The 23,741-nt window shown below is 45.4% G+C and overlaps 1 protein-coding gene across 3 annotated transcripts in view; it reads right to left on the bottom strand.

The window, feature by feature from the left end:
• Positions 1–23,430, bottom strand: part of CTPS1 (CTP synthase 1) — a 33,945-nt gene extending 10,515 nt beyond the window's left edge. The window contains exons 1-10 of one of the 3 annotated variants that reach the window (XM_030912728.1): positions 22,896–23,430; positions 19,306–19,484; positions 17,463–17,633; positions 14,969–15,069; positions 13,730–13,846; positions 10,886–10,969; positions 10,289–10,369; positions 6,108–6,259; positions 4,657–4,789; positions 859–947 (exon numbers count right to left, since the gene is read on the bottom strand). In XM_030912728.1, the coding sequence (XP_030768588.1) occupies positions 859–947; positions 4,657–4,789; positions 6,108–6,259; positions 10,289–10,369; positions 10,886–10,969; positions 13,730–13,846; positions 14,969–15,069; positions 17,463–17,633; positions 19,306–19,471 (1,094 nt within the window). In that variant the 5' untranslated portion in view covers positions 19,472–19,484; positions 22,896–23,430. Of the gene's footprint in view, positions 1–858; positions 948–4,656; positions 4,790–6,107; positions 6,260–10,288; positions 10,370–10,885; positions 10,970–13,729; positions 13,847–14,968; positions 15,070–17,462; positions 17,634–19,305; positions 19,485–22,182; positions 22,700–22,895 lie in introns of those variants that run through there. The other 2 variants (XM_030912726.1, XM_030912727.1) reach the window with 2 other exon arrangements.
• Between the last annotated feature and the right edge of the window lie 311 nt (positions 23,431–23,741).

Raw genomic sequence — 23,741 nt, 5'->3', positions numbered from 1 at the left:
ATGCTTATTGCAAGGGAAAAAGATAGTACACATAACTGCAATACTGCCCCTGCACTATCTGTGGTACTCAGTTGTCCACAATTATTTTTTCTTGAGACAGGGTTTCACACTGTTACCCAGGCTGGAGTGCAGTGGTGTGATCACAGCTCACTACAGCTTCGATCTCCCAAGGAGTTGGGACCACAGGCATGTGCCAACACACCCAGCTGGTTTTGTTGTTTCTGTTGTAGAAACAGGGTCTCCCTATGTTGCCTGGGCTGGTCTTAAACTCTTGGGCTCAAGCAATCCTCCCGCCTCAGCCTCCCAAAGTTTTGGGATTACAGGCATAAGCCACTGTACCCAGCCCATAATTTTAAATACATATATTAATATAAATAATTTATTTTACCTCTTGGCTTAAAATGCTCCCCTAAGAAGGGGGCCTTTCTTCATCAGCTCTGTGTGCCGTACTGACCAAGACACTCAGAAGAAGGTGTACACCTCCGTGATATTCAACTGTTCTGGTGAACCAGAAACTCTTGCTAATGTTTTTACTATTATAAATAACAGCTGCCAAAACAATTTATGAGATTCTACTGATGGGTACTCATCAAATGTTCTGGATGAAAAATCGTTAAATAAGCCTCAGCAATAGACGCATATGGCAAACAATATCAAAATCAAAACAGCTTTTCAGATCCAATGATAATGACAAACTGCATTTTTAAAGGATTAAATCAGACAGCAGGTAGTCTTTCCAATAATTAAAAAATATTTTAACAAGTCAATTACCTACCATTAGCACATGAAGACAGAGGACTTTTTCATTAAAACAAACTAAAAGAACCCCAGACGCCCAAGGCAGTGAACTCTACTCACTGAGCACTACAGAGCTTCTGCCAAGCTTCGTGGTAGCGCACGGGGTCTTCTTGCGAGGTGATGGGCTCCAAGTCCATAGAATCTATGTACTGGACAGTATTCAGACAGGCGAGAAAAGCAGGCTCGTGACTCGAAGCTGTGCTTTCTTAATTTTTAAATAATATTATCATTTTATCAAAGTTCTGTCTTCCTTAATTCTGGCTTTAAAGTGATCACCTTAATACATTTAATAACTTGAAATTTTTAAAAATATGAGATTTTAAAATACAACAGTTTCCTTCAAAATCATTCAATTCCCAAATCTCTCTCTCTCCGCACTCTACTCTGTTCAGGATCTGGTCTCAGCTAAGCCTCTGCAGCAGACTCTAGAGGGCTTTCTGTTCAATGACACTCTCCTCAGCCTATCTTCTGCCCAGCTTTTGTGGGTTTTTCTTTTTCCTTCTACCATATTGAAGCATAATTCACATACAATAAAATGCAAGCATTTTAAGTGCATACTTTGAAGAGTTTTGTCAAACATACACATGACGGTGTGACCACCACCGCAACCAAGACATAGAATGAGCCGGGCGTGGTGGCTCACACCTATAATCCCCAGCACTTTGGAAGGCCGAGGCGGGTGGATCACTTGAGGTCAAGAGTTTGAGACTAGCCTGGCAAACACGGTGAAACCCCATCTCTACTAAAAATACAAAAAAAAAAAAAAAATAGCTGGGTGTGGTGGCACGCACCTGTAGTCCCAGCTACCCAGGAGGCTGAGGCAGGAGAATTGCTTGAACCCGGAAGGCGGAGGTTGCAGTGAACTGGGATCATGCCACTGCACTCCAGCCTGGGTGACAGAGTGAGACTCCGTCTCAAACAAAACAAAACAAAACGTAAGTTACCATCGTCCCAGAATGTCTCCCCTCTTACCTCCTACCCCAAACAACCTCAGATCTAATTTCTATCATCACAGATTCATTTTGCCTCTTACAGAACCTCATATAAATGGAGCCAAATAGTATATAACCTTTTGTGTCTGGCTTCTTTTGCTTAGTGTTTGTGAAGTTCATCCATGTTGCTGTGTTTATCATTAGTTTGTTCCTTTTCTTTTTTAACTTTTTTTTTTTTTTTGCAGAGATGGAGGTCTCGCTAATGTTGACCAGGTTGCTCTCAAACTACAGGCCTTAGGCGATCCTCCCACAGCAGAGCCTCCCAAAGTGTTGGGATTATGGGCTTGAGCCACTGTGTTCAGCTTGGTTTATTCCCTTTCATTGCTGAGTGGTTTTCTACTTATAAATAAACCATTACAAATTTATCCATTGACAGGCTATAAATATTTGAGTTGTTCTGAGATTTCAGCTATTACGAATAATTTGTCCATTTGAATAAAAATCTTTTTTTGTGGATATGTTTTCAAGTCTCTCAAGTGAGTATCTGGGAATGGACTTACTGGATCACATGTCTACCTTGATAAGAAACTACAGACTGTTTTCTAGTGTGGTGGTGCCATTTTATACTCCCGGCAGCAAGGTAAGAGCTCCACAGCCTCTCTAACACTCAGCCGCTCTAGTGGGTATGCGTCACAATCTCATCGTGACTTCATGTGCACGGATTTCCCTGACAACTAGAGGTGTTGGGCACCTTTTCGTGTATATCACCTACACCTTTTTTTGGAAGTGTCTGTTCAAATGTTGTGCCCACTTTTTAAATTAGGGTGTTCACCATTTTTCTACACTCTCCTACCTAAACCCTGCAGTTCATGGAACTGTGGGCAGGCCCTCACACCAGCCTGTCTCCAGACAGCCTCCAGTTCACAAGTTCCATCCACAGTGTTTCCAACGGCTCCACATCTCCAAGCCCTTGGATGTGCTCTATCTATTCTAACAGGAATGCCCCTTCCAAGCCTTCTCCATCCTACCCAACCCGACCTGGTGTCCCTCAATGAGGAAGTCTGCCTTCCTCATGTGTCTGCCACGGCAGGTTCAGCCTCTCCTATGTGCTCCTTCCTACCTAAGAGACTCAATATTCCTTAAAAGCAGAGGCTGTTGCCTTTTCATCCATCTCTCATCCTCTGCCACCCAACAAACACATGGCAGCCACAGACTAACTCCAAGTGAATTAAATAAATGAATGATGGAAAGAACTAGCAAATAAGAAGTCAGGGCTGTATAATGGGATTTACATTCTTAAAACATGTACAACAGGTTGGCCGGGCGTGGTGGCTCAAGCCTGTAATCCCAGCACTTTGGGAGGCCGAGACGGGTGGATCACGAGGTCAGGAGATCGAGACCATCCTGGCTAACACGGTGAAACCCCGTCTCTACTAAAAAATACAAAAAACTAGCCGGGCGAGGTGGCGGGTGCCTGTAGTCCCAGCTACTCGGGAGGCTGAGGCAGGAGAATGGCGTGAACCTGGGAGGCAGAGCTTGCAGTGAGCTGAGATCCAGCCACTGCACTCCAGCCTGGGCGACAGAGCGAGACTCCGTCTCAAAAAAAAAAAACACGTACAACAGGTCATTCTGCAGGAACCTGTCCAGCAGCACAAAGCAAACTAAATTCTCACGCTGAGAAACACCTGGGAAGTAGAAAGCAAACCCCAATGTGGGGACAGCTACATGGGGCCCGGTTGACAACCTCAGCACTGAGATCCAACTTTACCTCTGACCTTCATCTCCTCCTGAAAAGCTCCAGCTGATGGGCTGGGAAGAAAAGGAATAAAGAGGACAGGCAGAAGGGAGGGTTGTCAAGGACAGCTGACATAGCGAATCTCAGCACTTTGTATTCATGAACTTCTTACAACAGCCCTAGGAGGAAGGCACCATCACCATCCCTTTTTAAAGATGTGGAAACTGAGGCACAAAGAGGGTTAAAGTAAGTTGTCTAGGTCTCACCGCTTGTAGATGACAGTGCTAGAATCTAGTCCTGGTCACCTGGCTCAGGCATCTATGCTTTTTTTTTTTTTGAGACGGAATCTCACTCTGTCACCCAGGCTGGAGTGCAGTGGTACAATCTCGGCTCACTGCAACCTCCACCTCCCGGGTTCAAGCAATTCTCCTGCCTCAGTCTCCCAAGTAGCTAGGAATACAGGCACACGCCACCACGCCTGGCTGTTTTATATTTTGAGTACAGACGGGGTTTCACTGTGTTAGCCAGAACAGTCTCAATCTCCTCACCTCGTGATCTGCCCACCTCGGCCTCCCAAAGTGCTGGGATTACAGGCATGAGCCAACGCGCCCAGCCACAGCATCCATGCTCTTAACCATGACACTCTACTGCCACCCATAGATAAGTAGGGCCGTGCCCCACCATTCCACCAGCTCAGCTGCCGCCCGCCATGGCACAGACCAGAACACAGTAACTACCATTTACTGAGTGCCTGCCCTGCAACCCAGAAAAACCTCACAGCTCTATGAGGTCAATACTGTCATTCCCACTTTGCAATAAGTGATGAGCACAGGTTAGGAAAGGCAGCCCACATGCCAACAAAGTCTCCGAGAGCCTCCAGCTGTCAACTGTGCAGCATGCCTGTGGTCCACCAGTAGCCCCCATTTCCACAGGGCATTTTATTTAGTTACCTGATAGTCATAGCCAAGAACTCAAGTCTCTCTCACCCTCTCCTCTAGCCACCTCTCCCCTTCATTAATTCCTGAAAATGCTCTACTATCTTCTCGAAGCCAGGAAGCAACCACAAATCTTTTTAATCCCTAAAAAGTAATTCCAAGCTCCAAAAACAGAAAGCAGATATGATGCGGCACCTATGAGACTACAGACTGCTTCCTGCTCATCTGTCGGTTGTACCTGTGCCACCCTCCTTACCTTGATTTCCAATTTGTGGTTGATGGCCAGTGCAGAATGCTCCAGAGCCTTAATGACAGAGGCATAGGAGTCTGAGAATTTCGTGTATTTGCCCACAAGGGCAATAGAGCAGATCTCTAGCAAGCGATCATATCTATCAAACAAACGTCAAGAAACATCCAGTTACTCAGAAGGTACACGCCATCATGAGACCAAAATAGCTATTTTAAGAAGAAAAAAAATACGTCTGGCCAGGAGTGAGCTCACGCCCATAATCCTATAATCTCAGCACTTTGAAAGGCTGAGGTGGGGGGATCTTGAGCCCAGGAGTTGGAGGTTACAGTGAGCTGACCGCACCACTGCACTACAGCCTGGACAACAGTGTGAGACCCTGCCTCAAAAACCCCCACAAAAACAAACAACAAAAACACATCGGGGAAGAAGATAACAGGAATGGCTATTACCTGAGTTCTGTGTACAGACCAGTAAAGAGGAAGTAATTTTCAGATCAACATGGCAGGCTTTGTAAAGAAAGATTTTGTTTTTTTTTGAAACTTATAAAGAGACAGTTTCAGTATCTCACACAAATTTGCCTACAAAAGTTTTTTTTCAACCAAAGGCCAAAAAAATTAACAGACATAAACAAACAATTCACAAGAATTAATGGGATGAAAGCAAGTATCAAATTATGGGACATGCACAAAACAGAAAAGTCCCCACTCATTAAAAGTTTTCATTGTAAAATATAGTAACAGAACAAACTGCTTATAATGTTTTATGAAAAAAGATGATAAAACTGTGCCATTCTGGTAGCTACATGGAAGCAGACAAAGACTGCAGGAAAAATGTGGAAATGAAAAACAATTCTCACAGAGCAATGGAATGAGTACGCCCTCTCCAAATGCTTCTAGGCCGTCATATTGATCTTGCAACTAAGATAAGGCCTGCCCATTGCTCTAAGACACGAAGTGAAGATCTCTGAAGAGATGTGACAGCACCACCGAGCCTTAAAAGGATGTAGTGGAGTAGGCAGCAACACATCCCCTTCCTGATGTCATCCCTTTCTGGTGTGGGGTGAGACACACATTCCCAAACACAGCTCAGATCTCTTGGGTGGTACCCAGGAGTGCTCCAGCCACTGTCAGCCATTCATGTGGGCTTCGGGTATGCACACTCACCCACGGCCACGGGGACGCCTGTTTGCACTGATCTAGGTAAGGGACAAGCAGTGTTAAGACATAACCCGAACTCAGTGTCTGGAGGCCCAGCACCTGGCCTGGCCCCATCAGGATCTCCTCATCTATGCCACAGCTACGTGACAGTTAAGATCCTTTCTGAACATGTCTTACTACAAAGGCCCTTCTAATGCGTGGATGGCAAAAGTGCAAAAGTGCTAGGGCTAGAGTCGGCTTCACCAGCCCTACAAAAAAGTAAAGGAGGCTAGCGCTCCCAGCTCCTCATTGCAGGCAAACCTGTCAGCCATCTCTTTCCATTTCATCAGCATTTTTCTTGGCTGCCTCTCAATAGGAAGGTCAAGTCTTCGAAGAAAATAATCTACAACCCCTTGCTCCTCTAACAACAAGGGGACTCGGTAGATGGATGAGACATCATGGACGCAGATCACCTGTTCAGAAAAAAGCAAGTTATTAAATAAAAGCAAAAACTCACCAGGCTTCTAGCCTCCTACTAGCTATGTGACCTTGTAAAAATATTTTCTGAAAACAGAAAAAAGGACAATTTTCTAGATAAAGATAAATTACTAAAACAGACTCAAGAATAGAACAGAAAATTAGTGGCCAATCTATTATGAACATGGATGCAAAAGTCCTTTAAAAAAAATTCATGGCTGGGCAAGGTGGCTTATGTTTGTAATCCTAGTACTTTGGGAGGCCACGGCAGGACTGCTCGAGCTCAGGAGTTCGAGACCAGACTGGGCAACGTGATAAAACACTGTCTCTACAAAAAATACAAAATTTAGCCAGGCATGGTGGCATGTGCCTGTAGTCTCAGCTACTTGGGGGGTAGCTGAGATGGGAGAATCGCTTGAGCCTGGGAGTTTGAAGTTGTAGTGAGTTGAGATTGTGCTACTGCACTCCAGCCTGAAAAAAACACCCAAAAAATTAGCTGGGTGTGGTGGCATGTGCCCACGGTCTCAGCTACTCGGGAGGCTGAGGTGGGAGGATCACTTGAGCCTGGGAGTCGGAGGTTACAGTGAGCCCAGATCACATCACTGTACTCCAGCCTGGGCAACAGAGCCAGAACCTATCTAAAAAAAAAAAAATTCATGATCCAAACCACAAACGTAGTTTAAAAAAATCATGTCCACGAACCCATGAATGGTTTAACTAGGAACAGTGGTTCTCAAACTCAGCTGCATACTGGAATCATTCAGAGCTTATAAAAGGTCAAAAGCCCATGCTGCCCCGTAGACCACTTGAATTAGGATCTCTCAGGGTAGGAGGCAGGCATCAGTACTTGTAAAGCTCCCGAAGCAATTCCAGTGTGCAGTCAAGTTTGAGGAAATTTAACAGTGGTATTCACCACATAAATAGAAAATTGATTAAGGAAAAAAAATTCCCTCAGTAGATGTAGACTTGATAAAAATTCAAAACCAAATTCATAATAAAAATTATTGGTAAATTAAGATTAGGGAAAATTTGGCAATATAAAAAACCCACAGTAAACATCACATGGTTTAATATTAATGCTTACTATTTAGAGTCCAGAACAAGGCCAGAATGGTCACTTTCAATACTTCTATTCAATGATGTACTGAAGATATTAGAAAATTATAATAAGAAAAAAAAATGAACCAGAAAACAAGAAGCGGTTGCCACTGAATAATGCATACAATATCACTGCTTATCCATAAAAACCAAAAGAATTTACAGGTAAACAATCAGTACTAACAGAATTTTAGTAAGGTTGCTAGGCTATAGATGAATGGACAGAGGTCAGCAGGGTCTCCTATACATGGGCCATATCTAATCAGAAAATGTAATTTTTAAAAGTTCACGGTAGTAATGAAAATTATGAATAGCTATAAATAAATCTAAACAACTTTACAAAGATTAGTAAATCTATAATGTACCTTTATTTTTAAAAAGTATAGAATAGTATCCAAGGATAGTCTTTTCAACAAATGGGGCTGAGACAAGTAGATATCCACATGTAAAAATTTCAACCCTTACCTCACACTACTCACAAAAGTTAAGCTAGAATGGATCCTGTAAGGCCTAAAATTAACTTTTACAAGAAAATCTTCATGACCTTGGTTAAGCAAGCAGTTCTTAGATACAACAGTGAAAGCACAATCCATGAAAGAAAAAAACAGATTGGACTTCACTGAAGTTTAAAAGTGTGCTCTAAAAGACACTATTAAGAAAATGAAGGCCAGGTGCGGTGGCTCACACCTGTAATCCCAGCACTTTGGGAGGCCGAGGCAGGCAGATCACCTGAGGTCAGGAGTTCGCAACCAGCCTGACCAACTTGGCAAAACCCCATCTCTACTAAAAATACAAAACTTAGCCAGGCACCAGTGGTGGCGCATGCCTGTAGTCCCAGCTACCCGGGAGGCTGAGGCAGAAGAATCGCTTGAACACAGGAGGCAGAGGCTGCAGTGAGCAGAGATCATGCCACTGCACTCCAGTCTGGGCAAGAGCAACACTCCACCTCAAAAAAAAAAAAGAAAAGAAAATGAAAAGACGAGGCACAGATATGAAGAAAGTATGTGCAAATCACATACCTGATAAAAGAGTTGTATTCAGACTGTATCAAGTCAATTCAGTAAGATAAACATTCCGATTAAAAGAATAAGCAAGGCTGGCCATGGTGGCTCACGCCTGTAATCTCAACATTCTGGAAGGCTGAAGCAAGAAGGCTGCCTGAGCCCAAAGAGTTCGAGACCAGCATGGGCAACATAGCAAGACCTCATCTCTACAAAAAACAAAATAGCTAAACATGGTGGCTTCCGCCTAAGGTATGAGCTACTCAGGAGGCTGAGGCAGGAGGGCTGTTTAAGCCCAGGCTGCAGTGAGCTATGACAGCACCACTGCACTCTAGCCAGGGTGACACAGCAAGACCTCGTCTGTTAAAAAAAAAAGGCAAGGCCAGGCGTGGTGGCTCACAGCTGTAATCCTAGCACTTTGGGAGGCCGAGACAGGTGGATTGCTTGAGGTCAGGAGTTCCAGACCAACTTGGCCAACATGGCGAAACACCATCTCTACTGAAAACACAAAAATTAGCTGGGCATGGTGGCAGGCGCCTATAATCCCAGCTACTCTGGAGGCTGAGGCAGGAGAATCACTTGAACCCAGGGGGTGGAGGTTCCAGTGAGCTGAGATTGCTCCACTTCATTCCAGCCTAGATGAAAGAGTGAAAACTCCATCTCAAAAAAAAAAAAAAAAAAAGCAAAAAACTTTAAACTTAAACTTAAATATGGAAATACTTGTTACATTTTTAATAGTGAATAATTGTAAGGCTGGGTGCAGTGGCTCACGCCTATAATCCCAGCACTTTGGGAGGCTGAGGCAAGTGGATCCCCTGAGGTCAGGAGTTTGAGACCAACCTGGCCAACATAATGAAACCCCATCTCTACTAAAAATACAAAAATTAGCGGGGAGTGGTGGTACACTGTAATCCAAACTACTCAGGAAGCTGAGGTAGGAGAATCGCTTGAACCTGGAAGGTGGAAGGTCACAGTGAGCCAAAAGATCACGCCACTGCACTCCAGCCTGGGTGACAGAGTTAGACTCTGTCTCAATTAAAAAAAAAAAATTGAGCAATTTTAATGACAACCTATTCTGCTACAGAATTAAATTTCCTTCACTTGCTAGGACAGAAATATCTAAAACCTGGCCAAAGCTACATGCTCAATGTGTCACCAGTGGAATTTCCATACTAAGCACCACACTTAGATACATTACAGGTTCCAAATTTTGGATTTCCTGCATCATAGGTACAGCAACAAAAACACTAAGATCTCTGTGACAGCCTACAACACCCTAGACACCACACACCAGAAACATCAAGTTGAATGAGGTGGCCCTTGCTCTCCAGAAGCTCAGAGTCTGTGAAGGGAGATACACACCACACATGTACACACACACGTGCATGCACGCGCGTGCGTGCGCACACACACACACACCAGAAAGATGGGCCCACCGGCAGCATAGCTGAGACACCACACAGGAGCCCAGAGAAGGACGCAGTTGACCCTGAAGGCCAAGGGCCAGGAGGTTTGGCAGTTAAAGCTTCTCAAACAATACTGTCTTCGCTAGAACCTGAAGGATGAGAGTGAGTAGGAGACTGCCAAGCCAACAGGAAGAGGGGGACATGGGTTCTTAACAGAAATTAGCCAGTGCAAAAGTACAATCACAGGGAGAGTGGGGGGTACTAGGGGAACCGAAAGATACTCCACCTGGCTGGAGCACAAAGTACAACAAGGCAAGAGAAGAGGCAGGAGGGACACAAGTGTGTTTGGGGAACCAGGAGAGGCAGGGAATGGCAAATCAGAGCTGATGGCGACGGGTTCTTCTGGAACGGCCCACTATCTCTAATTAGAAAGTAACACAAGCCTCATGAAACTCATCAAGAGGCTTTAGAACAATTAAAAGCAAAAAACAACTTATTAGAGATGGGAATTTCTACTCACTTGTTCAGGCTCAACATGGCAGAACATTGATATTTTCTCCTTCACTGATGTGTCAAGTGGATTTGAGCACCTGCATACGACCTAGAAGTAGAGAACAAGACGGCTTAGACAGAAGGAAAAGATGACAAAAGTAGGGGTTTTCCCTGACTGAAATTAAAACAGACTTCACATTGTTAAGATGAACGAAAATGTTAACTCTCAGCACCAGGCACATAATCCATAAAAATATTATGACCCGTTTCAAAGCTAAAATCCCTAAACGCCAAACTGGAAAAATATAAGAGAATGGCAGTACAAATGAATACATTAATGAACTACAGGAGCTCTGGGGTTTTCCTCCACTAGTGTTCCCAGGTAGGAGTAAAAATGAAAATAAAAGGACTGAGAGGAAAAATAAGGTCTGGGGAGTACAAGACCTAACACATGCCAAGCAGGAACATGTTGCAAACTACAGCCCAGTTCAAAGCACTAATCCTATTTTCTCCATCATCAATTATCAAAAGCAAGCCAACAAGACAACAGTCTTGTCTGTCATGAAAGAGTGATCTTAACTAGACATAAAAGATTACACTGAAACCAGTTATCAGGAAATCTTACCAGATCTGGGGAAAGCCCAAGCCCTCGAAGTTCCCGAACACTATTCTGGGTGGGTTTAGTCTTCTGTTCCCCTGTTGAACTTGGCTATTTTACAAAAGAAAAAAAAAAAAGTTAGTTTTCCTCTGATAAGGAATTTTCAAGTATGACTTTTCCTTGAACCCCTTTTAAAAAGGAAATAAGGCCGGGCGCGGTGGCTCAAGCCTGTAATCCCAGCACTTTGGGAGGCCGAGACGGGTGGATCACGAGGTCAGGAGATCGAGACCATCCTGGCGAACACGGTGAAACCCCGTCTCTACTAAAAAATACAAAAAACTAGCCAGGCGAGGTGGCGGCGCCTGTAGTCCCAGCTACACGGGAGGCTGAGGCAGGAGAATGGCGGGAACCCGGGAGGCGGAGCTTGCAGTGAGCTGAGATCCGGCCACTGCACTCCAGCCCGGGCGACAGAGCGAGACTCCGTCTCAAAAAAAAAAAAAAAAAAAAAAAAAAAAAAAGGAAATAAATAATTTGGTCACTTACATAATTTAGCTTTTATGTTTATCAAAGTTACACGTGCATGCATTTTAGAGTCAAATGGTTCTACAGAACTTGTAAGCAGTATCAGCCCTCACCCACTCTCCCCTTTCCAATCCCTAGAAACCATCGCTCTTCAACTCAACTGATCTTGCTGGTGTGCTACTTCTTCACACTTACTTGGAGACATTTTCTATTGATTTCCCTGTTAAATGAGGATCCTGCCCCCATTAGACACTTTCCTGTGCCTACAGCCCTCTTTTGGGTTTACATCCTTTTGAAGTATTTAAATACTGTTCCCAAACCACGTGCCACACTTTTCCTTTCTGGACCAAATTATCTTTATTCTCCTCTCACACTTAACAGATAGACGTTACATATGGACTTGTAGGATGGAAATCATTTTCTGTTGGACTTTTTTTTTTAAATAGACACAGGGTCTTGTCACATTGCCCAGACTGGTCTCAAATTCATAGGCTCAAGCAATCCTCCCACCTCTGCCTCCCAAACTGCTGAGATAACAGGTGGGAGCCACCATGCCCAGCGTCCACTAGAATTTTTAATGAAATCGCATCACTGTCTTTTAGCTTCCAATATTGTTGCTGAGGGGTCCAATGGCACAATGATTCTTGATTTTTCTCTTTAGAGCCTTTTAGAACTTCTGCCCCATTAGTCTGAACCTTCACAATAATATGCCTTGGTGTGGGTCATCTGTCATCCAATATGCTAGGCACCAAGGGAGTCCTTTCAACCCAGAAACTGATGTCTAGAAATTTCCTTGAATTGTTCAGATAAGGGGTCAGAAAATTTTTTCTGTCAAGGGCCTAATGATAAATATTTTAGGTTTTGTGGGCCACAGTCTCTGCCACAGGTATTCAACTCTACTGTTTCAGTGCAAAAGCAGCCACAGACAGCACATAAACAAATGGACGCAGCTGTATTTCCATAAACTTGATTTCCATAAAGGGGGGGATAGGTTCATGTGGCCCACAGGCCATCGTTTGCTGACCCCTGGGGTTCAGATTATACTTCCGTTTCTCTGTTCTTATTTTTTGGAACTCCTATTATTTGGAAATTAGAACTTCTGAGCCGGTCCTCTAATTTTTCTTAACTTTTCTCCTATTTTCTATCTCTTAGTCTTTTTGCTGTACTTCCTTGGGTATTTCCTCAACTTACTTTCTCTTAACTTTTTCATTTCTGCTATCCAATTTTTAATTTCCAAGGATTCTTTTCTGTTCTCTCAATGTTTCTTTCTTACAGCATCCAGTTCTTATCTAACGGATATAGCTTATCTCCTTTTAATTTTCTAAGAATAGTAATGACAGGTCACTTTTGGTTTGCTTTTTTTTTTTAAGAGTTTCCTCTGCTTGTAGAGTCTCAGTTCCCTGTAAGTTGCTTTCTGTTGCTTGGTCTCTTACCTATCAGATGCTTTCTCCAAGTGTATGGAGGCCTGCTCCAATGCTACCTGTAAGTTCTGTGTGAGTGGGTAGGCTTGTCTTGGTGAAAATCTGGCTGGCTTATTTCATGGGGAGCCCCCAGAGCCAGCGTCTTTTATCCTGGGCTATCCATACCCCAGAGGACAATCTTAAAATCTCCCACGTGGAATGGTCAAGCCTGAACATGATGATTCTGGGAACCGAGTGGTGGAAGAAGGCAAGGAGTGTCAACAGCATAACATTACACACAACCCCATGTTTGTAGTCCAGTGTTACTGCCTTCAACTGTCCTTAGTGTCTGCTCATCCAGGAACCCTCTCCAGAGAACAAGCCTCCAGTCTTCTGCCAAGGTGAGAGGAGGCTAATGCCCAACTGTGCACTTTAGGAAAAAGATGTCAGGGTCTGAGTCTTCTGAAGCAGTAGTTACATAAGGCCCACCCTCATCCCGCTCCTGAGCTTTTGGGGTTCTGCAGGGCAAACAGGGCTGCTTCTCTGCTTTCATTGCTGCAGGCATAAGATCTGGCACTCGAGGTCAGCTTAGTCGGCTTCTATGCATCCATCTGCTTTCCGGCTTCCTAATTTTTGTTACTATTGACTCCTCTCCACAAGATTTGTCTTTAAAAACAGCCTCTTTACTCTAGTTCCACCATACTGTAAAGACAAATGCACACGGCCAATCTACATCTGCAAATGCAACTGCCCTGATTTTTCAAATGTTTTCTATTTGATCTTTTCAAAAAAGTATGACTGTAACAAATTTAAACTTACAAAGTTCTTTATTCTCTGCTTCCTGCACCTCAAGGGAAAACTACTACACAATAAGTGAAAACTATTCCAGTTTACCTTTCCTCCCTCCTCTCCATCTCTCCCAGAGTAAAACTTTCAATGTCTTACTTACCTGGGGAACTAGACTGACGTGGATGTTACAAAAGTTCTCTCTTTTGACCTTGAACTGGAACTGACGGAAGGCCTCAATAAAGGGCATACTTTCTATGTCCCCCACGGTTCCACCAAGCTAGAAGAACAAAGTTATTTCAGAGGTTAGGCACTAAACTCTTCTCTGGCAGTTTAGTTTTCTAACAACTGTCTGTCTTCCTGATTCAGTGATGAGTAATTATATAACATGGACTCTCTAATCCTGTATAATGTTAGTTAACAGGAATTAGACATCTCTTTGTACTAAAAGGTTACTCTTTTGGACAGGTTCATCGTTCCCAAAGGTTACTGTGGAACTTTCCACATCATTTCAAGAAAAAGGTCAGGTGAGAGAGGTGTCAGGAATGTTATCTGTATCACAGTGACAAAGCAAAAACAAAAAACAAAAAACCTAAATCTTATCTCCTTAGTTAACTATAAATAATTTTTATACTGAAAAGCATCAGTTGGCTGGGCACAGTGGCTCACATCTGTAATCCTAGCACTTTGGGAGGCCAAGGCAGGCAGATGGCTTGAGCTCACAAGCCATGGGCAAAATGGTGAAACCCTGCCTCTCCCAAAAAAGTACAAAAACTAGCCGGGCATGGTGGTGCACACTGTAGTTCCAGCAACTTGGGAGGCTAAGGTAGGAGAACTACGTGAGCCCAGGAGATCAAGGTTGCAGTGAGCCATGACTGCTCCACTGGACTCCAGCCTGGGTGACAGAGTGAGACCCTGTCTCAAAAAAAAAAAAAGAATTAGTTATAAACAAACTGCTGGAACTTCTGAGTCTCCCGTTATCTGAGGAACACTGAGATCCAACAGCTAGGATCAGCACAGCAGGAGTACAGATACTGAAACCAAATGAAGCTCATTCAGAGACGAATGCTCTTGCCAGAAGAAAGCGAAAGATCTGCTGACTTGCTCAAGAGACAGATGAAAATGTGTCACACTACTCAAGGGAATAGTCAGTACTAAGTGAATCTATAAATGCTAGAAAAAAAAAAAAAACAAAACAGGACCACTGTTTGGGCAAAGTACAGTTTTCCCTTGTGTGGCCATTCCACACGACTGTTACTATGCCCTTACCTGCCACATTGCAACATACTGCACCAACACAGATAAGAAGGCCAAGGGCTCCACTGGGAACTGTCTTATCAGTTGTTGATGGCTGACTAAGGAGATGAGTACACTTGTTCACATGTGTAAGAATCATACAAACCTCAATAACACACACTTGAGGTTCCAGGCCATCTTCATCTACAGGTATTAACGCCTGTCTCATCACCCACTCCTGGATTGCATCTGTGATATGAGGGACAACTGGGAAAGAGAAAACAAACAGGGAACTTACGCTTGTCCATCTACATTGATTGAGACAAATGCACTGACTGTGAAAACAAACTGCGGCACTCTCTGCCTGGAGACAGTAGCAATAGGGTCATAAAAATACTTTTGAGGCCCCCTTTAACTGGCCTCAACAAATCTCTGAGCTCACACTTCCTGCAGCCAGATGTCCAAGTTGTTGCTGGAAGCCCTGCAACAGAGCAAGGCTGAGAGTAGTGTCCTGAGCCACACGGGCGCACATGCCCCTGTGCAGAGTCACACACCAGTATGGCCAACCCTATTGCTCACAGGTGAAGGTGGGCACACTACACTTCAGTGCATTTCCAGGAACAAGAGACTTCTGGGACCCTGTTCCGTATGTTTCCAGTTTACCAAAGGGTAGACAATCCACTGCAGTGAGCCAGCATAGCACAGCAGAGTTGTTAGGAGCACAGCACCCGGGGTCAGAATGTCTGGATTCAAACCTCAGTCCCATGACTCGTTAGTTGTGGATCTTTGGGTCAATTATAGAACTATTTTAAGCTTGTTTTAACCATTTTAAGCTTAACAGCATGTTAAGTTGTGGAAATTTTGTGAGACAACAGCTGTAAAATGCACGGTACAGCAACTTGCCATGTCAGTGCTCAAAGAATGCCAGCAATTGCTCAACACTTCAAAAATCATAGTTCTGGGCACAGACTGCAAGTTCCTAAAAGGTGAAGATTACTATTTAACTCCAGATCACTCCAGTTACAGCAATGCCTCATGCACAAGGATATTCATTTGCCTCATGCAGGAGCATATTCATTATCTACTCCACACATGGTGTCAAAGTGATCTTTTAAAATTCAAGTCAGAATTCATCACTCCCACGCTTCAACTTTTCTGTGGCTTCCCACTTCTCTGAGTACACTCCAAGCTTCTTGTTGCGGCCGAGACTGGGTAGAACCTGGCTGTGGCTACCACCCCCGCTCTCTGACCATCCCCCTCGGTCACTCTGCCTCAGCCATGCCGGCCTCCCCTCCATTCCTGGACCAACCAAGCCTTCGTAGCCCTGCGCCTCCACACTTCTCATTCCACTCTCCCTGTGACTGACTGGCCTCTCAGCTCACATAGCCTCTCTTGGGAGGCTCCCCAACCACCTGCCCAAAGTGGCTTTCCCCAGTCATTCTTTCTGTCCTCACCCCACTTGGTTTCTTCACAGCTTCTGACAGACGTCTCGTTGTGTCGTATGTTTGTTGTTTGCCTCCCCCACAGGTAACCTCCGTGTGGGCAATGACCTCTCTGGTCTTGCTCATCACATGCATTACCAGCACCAGTGAAGGTCTGACTGCAGTGAGCATTCAATGCAAATTTGATGGATGATGAATAAATAAACAGCAAACTGTATAATCAAAACCATTCTAATTCCTGATTCCTTTCTATGTGTCAGGAAGTCAGGGAAACACTTCATTGACTTTGACTTCCTTTAATCCTCCTAACAACCCAGAGAGGTAGGTGTTGTTATTGTCTCCATTTTACAGAAAAGGAATCCACATTTCGAAGAGGTTAATTTGCCCATGTTCACAAAGCTAGTGAGAGGGGAAGCTAAGATCCAAATATGACCCAATTAGCCCAGAAACTCGCCAGGGCAGCCCCAGACCAGAGCCAGCTGTCAGTGTGTAGGCCAGTAAAGTCTAAAGCCAATAGCAGATTTGCTCTCATAACTCAGATTAAAGCCACTTTTCAGCAACCCCTCCAAATTTGGGCCACTGCCATTATACTAGATCAATAGCTTTCCATCCCCACCTTTTTAAAGCAGCAAAACATTTTCCTTAAACGAATGCTTGTACAAAACCCCGAATGCTTGCACAAAACCCCGAAACAGCAAATAGATGTAAGCGAAGCTGTGCCAGTGAAAGCTTGGGAGGACCCAGAAACCCACTTCTCAGGCTTCTCCTAGGCCATATGGCATTGATGAACGGCCTGGAAACCAGTATACACAATGGATGCTCATTTCCTTCTCACTTCTATACATAGTAAGTCCCAGATGCACACATACATGCCATCTGGCTTAATGCCCTAATCGAGTTGCCTTTACCATTTTCACACTCATTACTGTGTAAAAACAACAGTTCTCTGGACTCTTATCATGCTGCCTTGGCAGGACTGACAAGCTTCAATGAAGAAGTGGTTCTTCAAATTATTTTTTTTAGCAAACAACAATATAATTCTGATTTTTCAACTAAAGGCATATTTCAGTAACAATACCTTGAGAGTTTCATGCTGAAATCACATACAATGTAAACTTTTGTACTCAAAAGGGAATTATACATCTGTGTAGAGGTGGGAGGGAGGAAGAAATTAAACTGGTTAAGACTTTTAAGCTTTAAAGGTAAATCCAGTATTACCTTGGACAGTTTTCCCCAAGTAATCTCCTTTCCGTTCCTTGTTAATGACATACTGGTATATCTTTCCAGTGGTCAGATTATTGTCCTTGGTAAGGCGGATGTCAAGGAAACGCTCATAGTTACCCAGGTCAAGGTCTACTTCCCCCCCATCATCCAGCACAAAAACCTCACCTGCAGTGAACAGAGAAACCATTTAGGTTAAGTGAAAAATACCTATACCCTGGCACAACTGCAATTCTGAAATAAAACACTCATAACAACGTGTGCAATTACATGATAGGAAGCACAGAAATTCACTTCTGGAAAACTAAATATGACACACAAAAAGAAAAATTACCAGATATTCTCTAAAAGGTAACTTCATACTTCTAGTCTGTCAACAAACTCATTCTTATTTTTTATTTTATTTTTATTTATTTATTTTTTTGAGACGGAGTCTCGCTCTGTCGCCCAGGCTGGAGTGCAGTGGCCGGATCTCAGCTCACTGCAAGCTCCGCCTCCCAGGTCTATGCCATTCTCCTGCCTCAGCCTCCCGAGTAGCTGGGACTACAGGCGCCCGCCACCTCGCCCGGCTAGTTTTTTGTATTTTTTAGTAGAGACGGGGTTTCACCGTGTTAGCCAGGATGGTCTCGATCTTCTGACCTCGTGATCCGCCCGTCTCGGCCTCCCAAAGTGCTGGGATTACAGGCTTGAGCCACCGCGCCCGGCCAACAAACTCACTCTTAAGGAAAGTTATAAAACGGCAAGGGATGGGAGGGAATGACGGGCTGTGCGTATACAGGACCTCACGGTAGTATACAGCATCTGCTGCCTAGGGAAAAAAGAGCCTTCAGAAAAGTCTCCTAATTAAGCATAATATGGTTTAAAGTGTGATAAAAATATTTGATTCAAAGCCTGGATATATGCATATTAAGTTTGTGCTGATTACAAAAATCAGCTTTTGAGCTCTGCTTTTGTTCTAAACAAATTTGTGAAACTGCACACATTTCCCCCATTCCTTTGTTGCACATTCATTCCGTGAAACTTCACTCTAGAAATTTTGCCCAGAATGATTCATTCGTACCACCACAATAGGAGACAAGCTCAAACACAGGAAAGGAAAAAAATGTCTCATTTTTTCCCTCAGAGAGATAACTCATCCTCTGCTCAAGAATTCTGTATTAAATATCACTCAAGTGTATGGATCTTTTCCTGCTGCTATTTGTTACATGAGGATTTCTGCACTAGTGACACTTAATGCTTGTAGATTTTCACCTCAACGCTACAGAGTAGAAGTATGAATGCAGAATTTTAAAACAAGAGGTATGTTTTAACATCTCTCCGTTTTAAGCAATTAATCTTTGAAGTAACAGCCACAGTCACATGTCACACAGTTGATAGGTCCTCAATAATAACAAAGAAGTAAAATGCAGTCGGGCATGGTGGCTCACACGTGTAACACCCAGCACTTTGGGATTATAGTGGGAGGACCCAAGACCAGCCTGGGCAACATAGTGGAACCCTACCTCTACAAAACATTTAGAAATTAGCCAGGCCTGGTGATTTACACCTGTAGTTCCAGCTACTCAGGAGGCTGAGGTGAGAGGATCGCTTGAGCTAAGGAGGTGGAAGCTACAGCGAGCCATGATCACACCACAACACTCCAGCCTGAGGGACACAGTGGGATCCTGCCTCAAAAAAAAAAAAAAGAATTCTTCCTGTCTAGGTGAAAAAAGTATCATTCTGCTATATTAAGGGACCTGTTAGAAGGCAGAAAATAAAAGTTATGCAAACTGCACATAATTCCCAAGTGCTGACATGTTCTTCCACATGCGACTACTATGAAGAAATCCACTGTGCTTACCATGCTCATAAGGAGAGAATGTCCCTGCATCAATGTTAATGTAGGGGTCAATTTTGATTGAAGTTACATGTAAACCACATGACTTGAGTATTGTGCCCACACTGCTGGCAATGATTCCTTTTCCAATTCCTGATATAACACCACCAGTAACCAGAATATACTTCATTTTACTCTTTGACCTGGAAAAGAGAAAAATTACAGATGAAATAAATATATCTCAACAAACCAAACTCATCTGGGTTCAAATACTGGCTCTGCCAATTATTAGCTATGAACCCTCTTGAAGCCTTAGTTGCTCTGTCACAGGACTTCAAAAGGTTGTCTTCAGGTTTAAATTGGATCATAACAAACATTTCTTGGATCACTGAATGGCTTTAGTCAAATATGTGTAGAAAAACAACTGCTACTCTAATAACATAGTTTTTTTTTAAAGCTTTGACAATTAATAACCTTCAGAGTCAACCTAATAAAACCAGCTCTAAGCTGGTTGATATAACACTACAACCCAAATGTTTGCTGACATCCCTGCCAGACACTGAGATACCAGGCAGGTGCCTCATTGTTTTCCCTACATGGGAAAAAAATTCAAACTTGGATAAGCACTCCAGTTCTCCAGGAAATAAATAATGTCTTTGGCTAAACTACAATGTATCATCAAGAAAACAGAGCTCCTCTAGGTTATAAAAGATAGACTAAAAGAAAAGAACATCAACACTGAAAAGTGGTTGCAGCTAAACCAAAATTCCTATAATTAAAAGGAGTTCCCTGGCTGGGCACAGTGGCTCATGCCTGTAATCCCAGCACTTTGGGAGGCAGAGGCAGGAGGATCACTTGAGGTCAGGAGTTTGAGACCAGCCTGGCCAATATGGGGAAACCCCATCTCTACCAAAAATACAAAAATTAGCCGGCTGTGAAGGCGCATGCCTGTAGTCCCAGCTACTCAGGAGGCTGAGGCAGGAGAATCGCTTGAACCCAGGAGGCAGAGGTTGCAGTGAGCTGGAATCACGCCACTGCACTCCAGCGTGCACGACAGAATAAGACTACCTCAAAAAAAAAAAGTAGTTCTCTTCTATAATTTAACAATAACTTGATCCTTGTCAGAAATCTCTCCCAGGCATGCAATGAAGAGAGACTGCAAATACTGGGGGAGAGGGACATCAGATAAGAAACCAGTCTGAAGCACATGATGGGCAGAGGACTCAAAGAGAGGGGAGATGAGATTAAATCCAAAGAGTGTGCCACAGTGGCAGGGAAAGGAGGGATAAAAGAAGAGATAAGGGCAGCAGAGTCAAGATGCAGGTGAAAACAGCATTGACAAGAGGTGAAGAGACCGTGACAGGCTCACCACGGAGGATTTATCACTGGTCCCCAGCTTCAGAGGTCCAGAATCGTCCATTTGGTCAGCAAACCCAAACGTGACCAAAATGAAAAACACAATTGGAAAGTAGCAGAAAATGCTTACTTTGGCATGGTCAGGACATTTTCCTCCTCAGGAACGTTCCATGTGAAGCAAAATTATGATAAAAATAAACTAAGGAACAAGAAAACTAGGGAGTTGTGCTTGAAGCATTCCCCCGCCCCACCCCCTCCCCAGAGCAGGAAAGCACACACTTGGCAGGGAAGGAAGAATGCTCAGAAGTCTTCCCCGCTCCAAAGGCTCTTTCCATCCTCTGCTGCATTTCCAAAAGCATGCTCCCTCGTTTCAACAAAATGCATATGGGATTCTCAAAAAGGGGTTTATGGATATAAATCAGAGAAATGCTGATTAAACCAAGTCATTTAACGCAAGAATCCTGGGAGTGTTTAGTAAGTAAACTCGCACTGTCATCACTGCTATACAGTATGCGGTGTCTCCAAGCTTATCTGACCTAAGTCTCTCACTTTACAGTTCCTTATTGACACATGAAAATCAGATTTAGGTACATTTTACATATGTTCTAACCAGACATATCTCTTACTGAGACTATACCCTGGTCTCCCTAAGTTTTGGATGATCCCAGAAATTCTCTGCCACTCTGAGTTACTTCTACAAAAGATTCATCTTATCCAATTACATTTGATTTGTCCCAATTTTACTCTAAGAGGCTAACATCTCTCTTTACATTCTTTAGATTCTCTCTTTAGATTCTTGCAGTCTCAGTGCCTGGCAATAAATATGCCAATGTACACAAAGACCAGGCGGGAGGCTCATTCATTCATCCTTATGGGCTACTGACTTACGTGACAGCTACTGTGCTTGGGGACTATAAACATTAATCAGATTTGAGCCTATATCTCAACTTTCTGGCAGTCCAGTTGGAGAGATGAAACATAAACAAATAAATGAGTAATTCAGTGATGATGGAAGCAGACAGAAAACATGTTTAGACTATAAAGGGGGACGAAGAGAGCAGAAGCTTTCAGTACCATGGCCATCAGAGGAAGGTAAGAGAAGTCCTGGGGGTAGTGGGCAGATCCAGGCGGCTCCTGTTTTGTAGATATGACTTGCAATGGGCCTTGAAGGACTGACTTTAAGACTCAGAGTACACGAAAGGGAACAGGGTGAACAGGCTGGTGCGGGGCAGCCACAGAGAACATAGGTAAGGCCAAGAGGCGGAAGGCGGGGAGGGAGGGATATATAGTGGAAGACAAACTGGAAAGGTAGGCAAGGGCCAGATCACGTACAAACTGGCATACCCAATCTGAACTTAATTCTGAAGGTGACGGAAGGTGCAAGAAGGTTTTCCGGCACAGAAGTAACGTAAATCAAGACACATCAGAAAATTCAACAAAGATTGAGGGGGGAAAAATGCTTTTTCTTTCAAAAGTGACAGCCCCCATCACTCGTGTGCAGACCTCAGTCATGTCACTTGAGCTGCCTGCAACGCGGGTTCTCACCTCGGGAAATGGGGGTGAGAATCTCCACGCCGCCCGCGTCACAGTCCCGCTGAGGATTCGAAACTGCAACGAGTGTGGACAGAAGGGCGCTACGCAAACGTGGTGAGCTCTATACACCGCCAGCGCCCCGACTCCCGGCAGTCGGGAAGGGAGGAAGCCGTGGGGCCCAAAGGCCAGCCGCGGGGCTCAGGGCCGGAGAGCTTGCAGGCCCCCTCGTCCTACCACGCGGAGCCGCCCCGCCTAGCCCCAGGCGGCTGAGCCCGAGGCCCGAGGCCCGCACCGCCTGAATGGATGCGCGGCTGCCGGGCTGCCTCGCAGACGATGAGCAAGGACTGGGTGGGGGGGGGCGCTCCACGCCCCTACGGCCTAATTCGTCCGACGAGCCCGGCAGAGCTGATTCGGCGCGGCCCAGCGCGGCGGCTCAGGCACCACAACCTCTGAAGCCGCCCCGCGCCCCGCTCGGCCCCGCTCCCCAGCACCGCCCAGCCACGAGGCCCGCGCGCGGGAGCCAGCAGCTCGCCGGCCGGGGCGCCCGCCCCACTCCCGTTAGGCACACAGCCCATTGGGCAGGACGCCGAGTCACCTCGCCCCTGATTGGTAGAAGCGACGTCCGTCACCCCGGCGGCGGGGCTACTCGGCGCCGGGCTCAGCTCGCGCCGCTGACTCCTGCGCGGGAGAACAGTTTCCCCCCGGGATCCCTGGAGTCAGCCTACCTGCGGCCGGCTTCAGATCCTCCCGTCAGCGACAGAGTTGGGCCGGCGACGCGCGCGGAGCCCCGAACAGCCAGTGAACAACCCCGACCGCATGCGCCCGGCAGTCTTTCACGGAGGCGGGCTATAGGCTGTGCGCACGCAGAAGGTGGAGGGCGGGGCGGGCCTGGAGGGCGCGGGGCGGGGCGGGGCCCGGCGTGCGCAGGCGCGGGGCCCCCGGACCGCCTGGCTGCCTCGGCTGAACTGAGTCGCCGGCGGTTCGAGGCCGGGGGGTTGGCGGCGTGTCTGCCCCTCTGCTTCCGTCCCAGCCTGTAGCCCAGGCTTCCTCTCTTGAAGGGGAGGAAGCTGTCTGGGGACTCACACCTGGCCTATTAGTCGCCTGGCCTCGCGTCCTCCCACAGCGTTCTCCTGGAGTTCTGGGCGTCGCCTTCCATCCAATGGTCTTTCACTGTGGGCTCCTGGCGGTGACGCGCCAGCGCATCTCTGCCTCCGGGCGAGGGACGGCGGCAGCGCCACCCCTGGCCTCCAAGACGGAAGTGCGGAGGGCCGCGCGGCGCTGGCTCCTCGTCGGCCTCCCTCTTCCCCACACCTGCCCGGAAGGCGGCTGCTTTGGATGGACTAGGATCCCGAAAACTACGGTGTCATCTAGCTATCGCTCCCTAAGCACCGACTGTGCCACGCACTGTGCTGGGCACCGAGGGACCCTCTCTTCGGACTAACGATGTAGGGAGGCACACTGAGCAGCTCATTACACTTCAAGGTTGTCATGGGTGCTTGCTGCAGAGATGGCTGGTGCCGGGGCAGTGAGTGCCCAGCTCGGCACGGACCAAGTCCGGTGGGGGTTGGGAA

This window comes from Rhinopithecus roxellana, chromosome 12 (assembly GCF_007565055.1).
Source record: "Rhinopithecus roxellana isolate Shanxi Qingling chromosome 12, ASM756505v1, whole genome shotgun sequence".
NCBI classification, from domain to species: domain Eukaryota; kingdom Metazoa; phylum Chordata; class Mammalia; order Primates; family Cercopithecidae; genus Rhinopithecus; species Rhinopithecus roxellana.
This window is presented reverse-complemented; position numbering and strand designations above follow the sequence as displayed.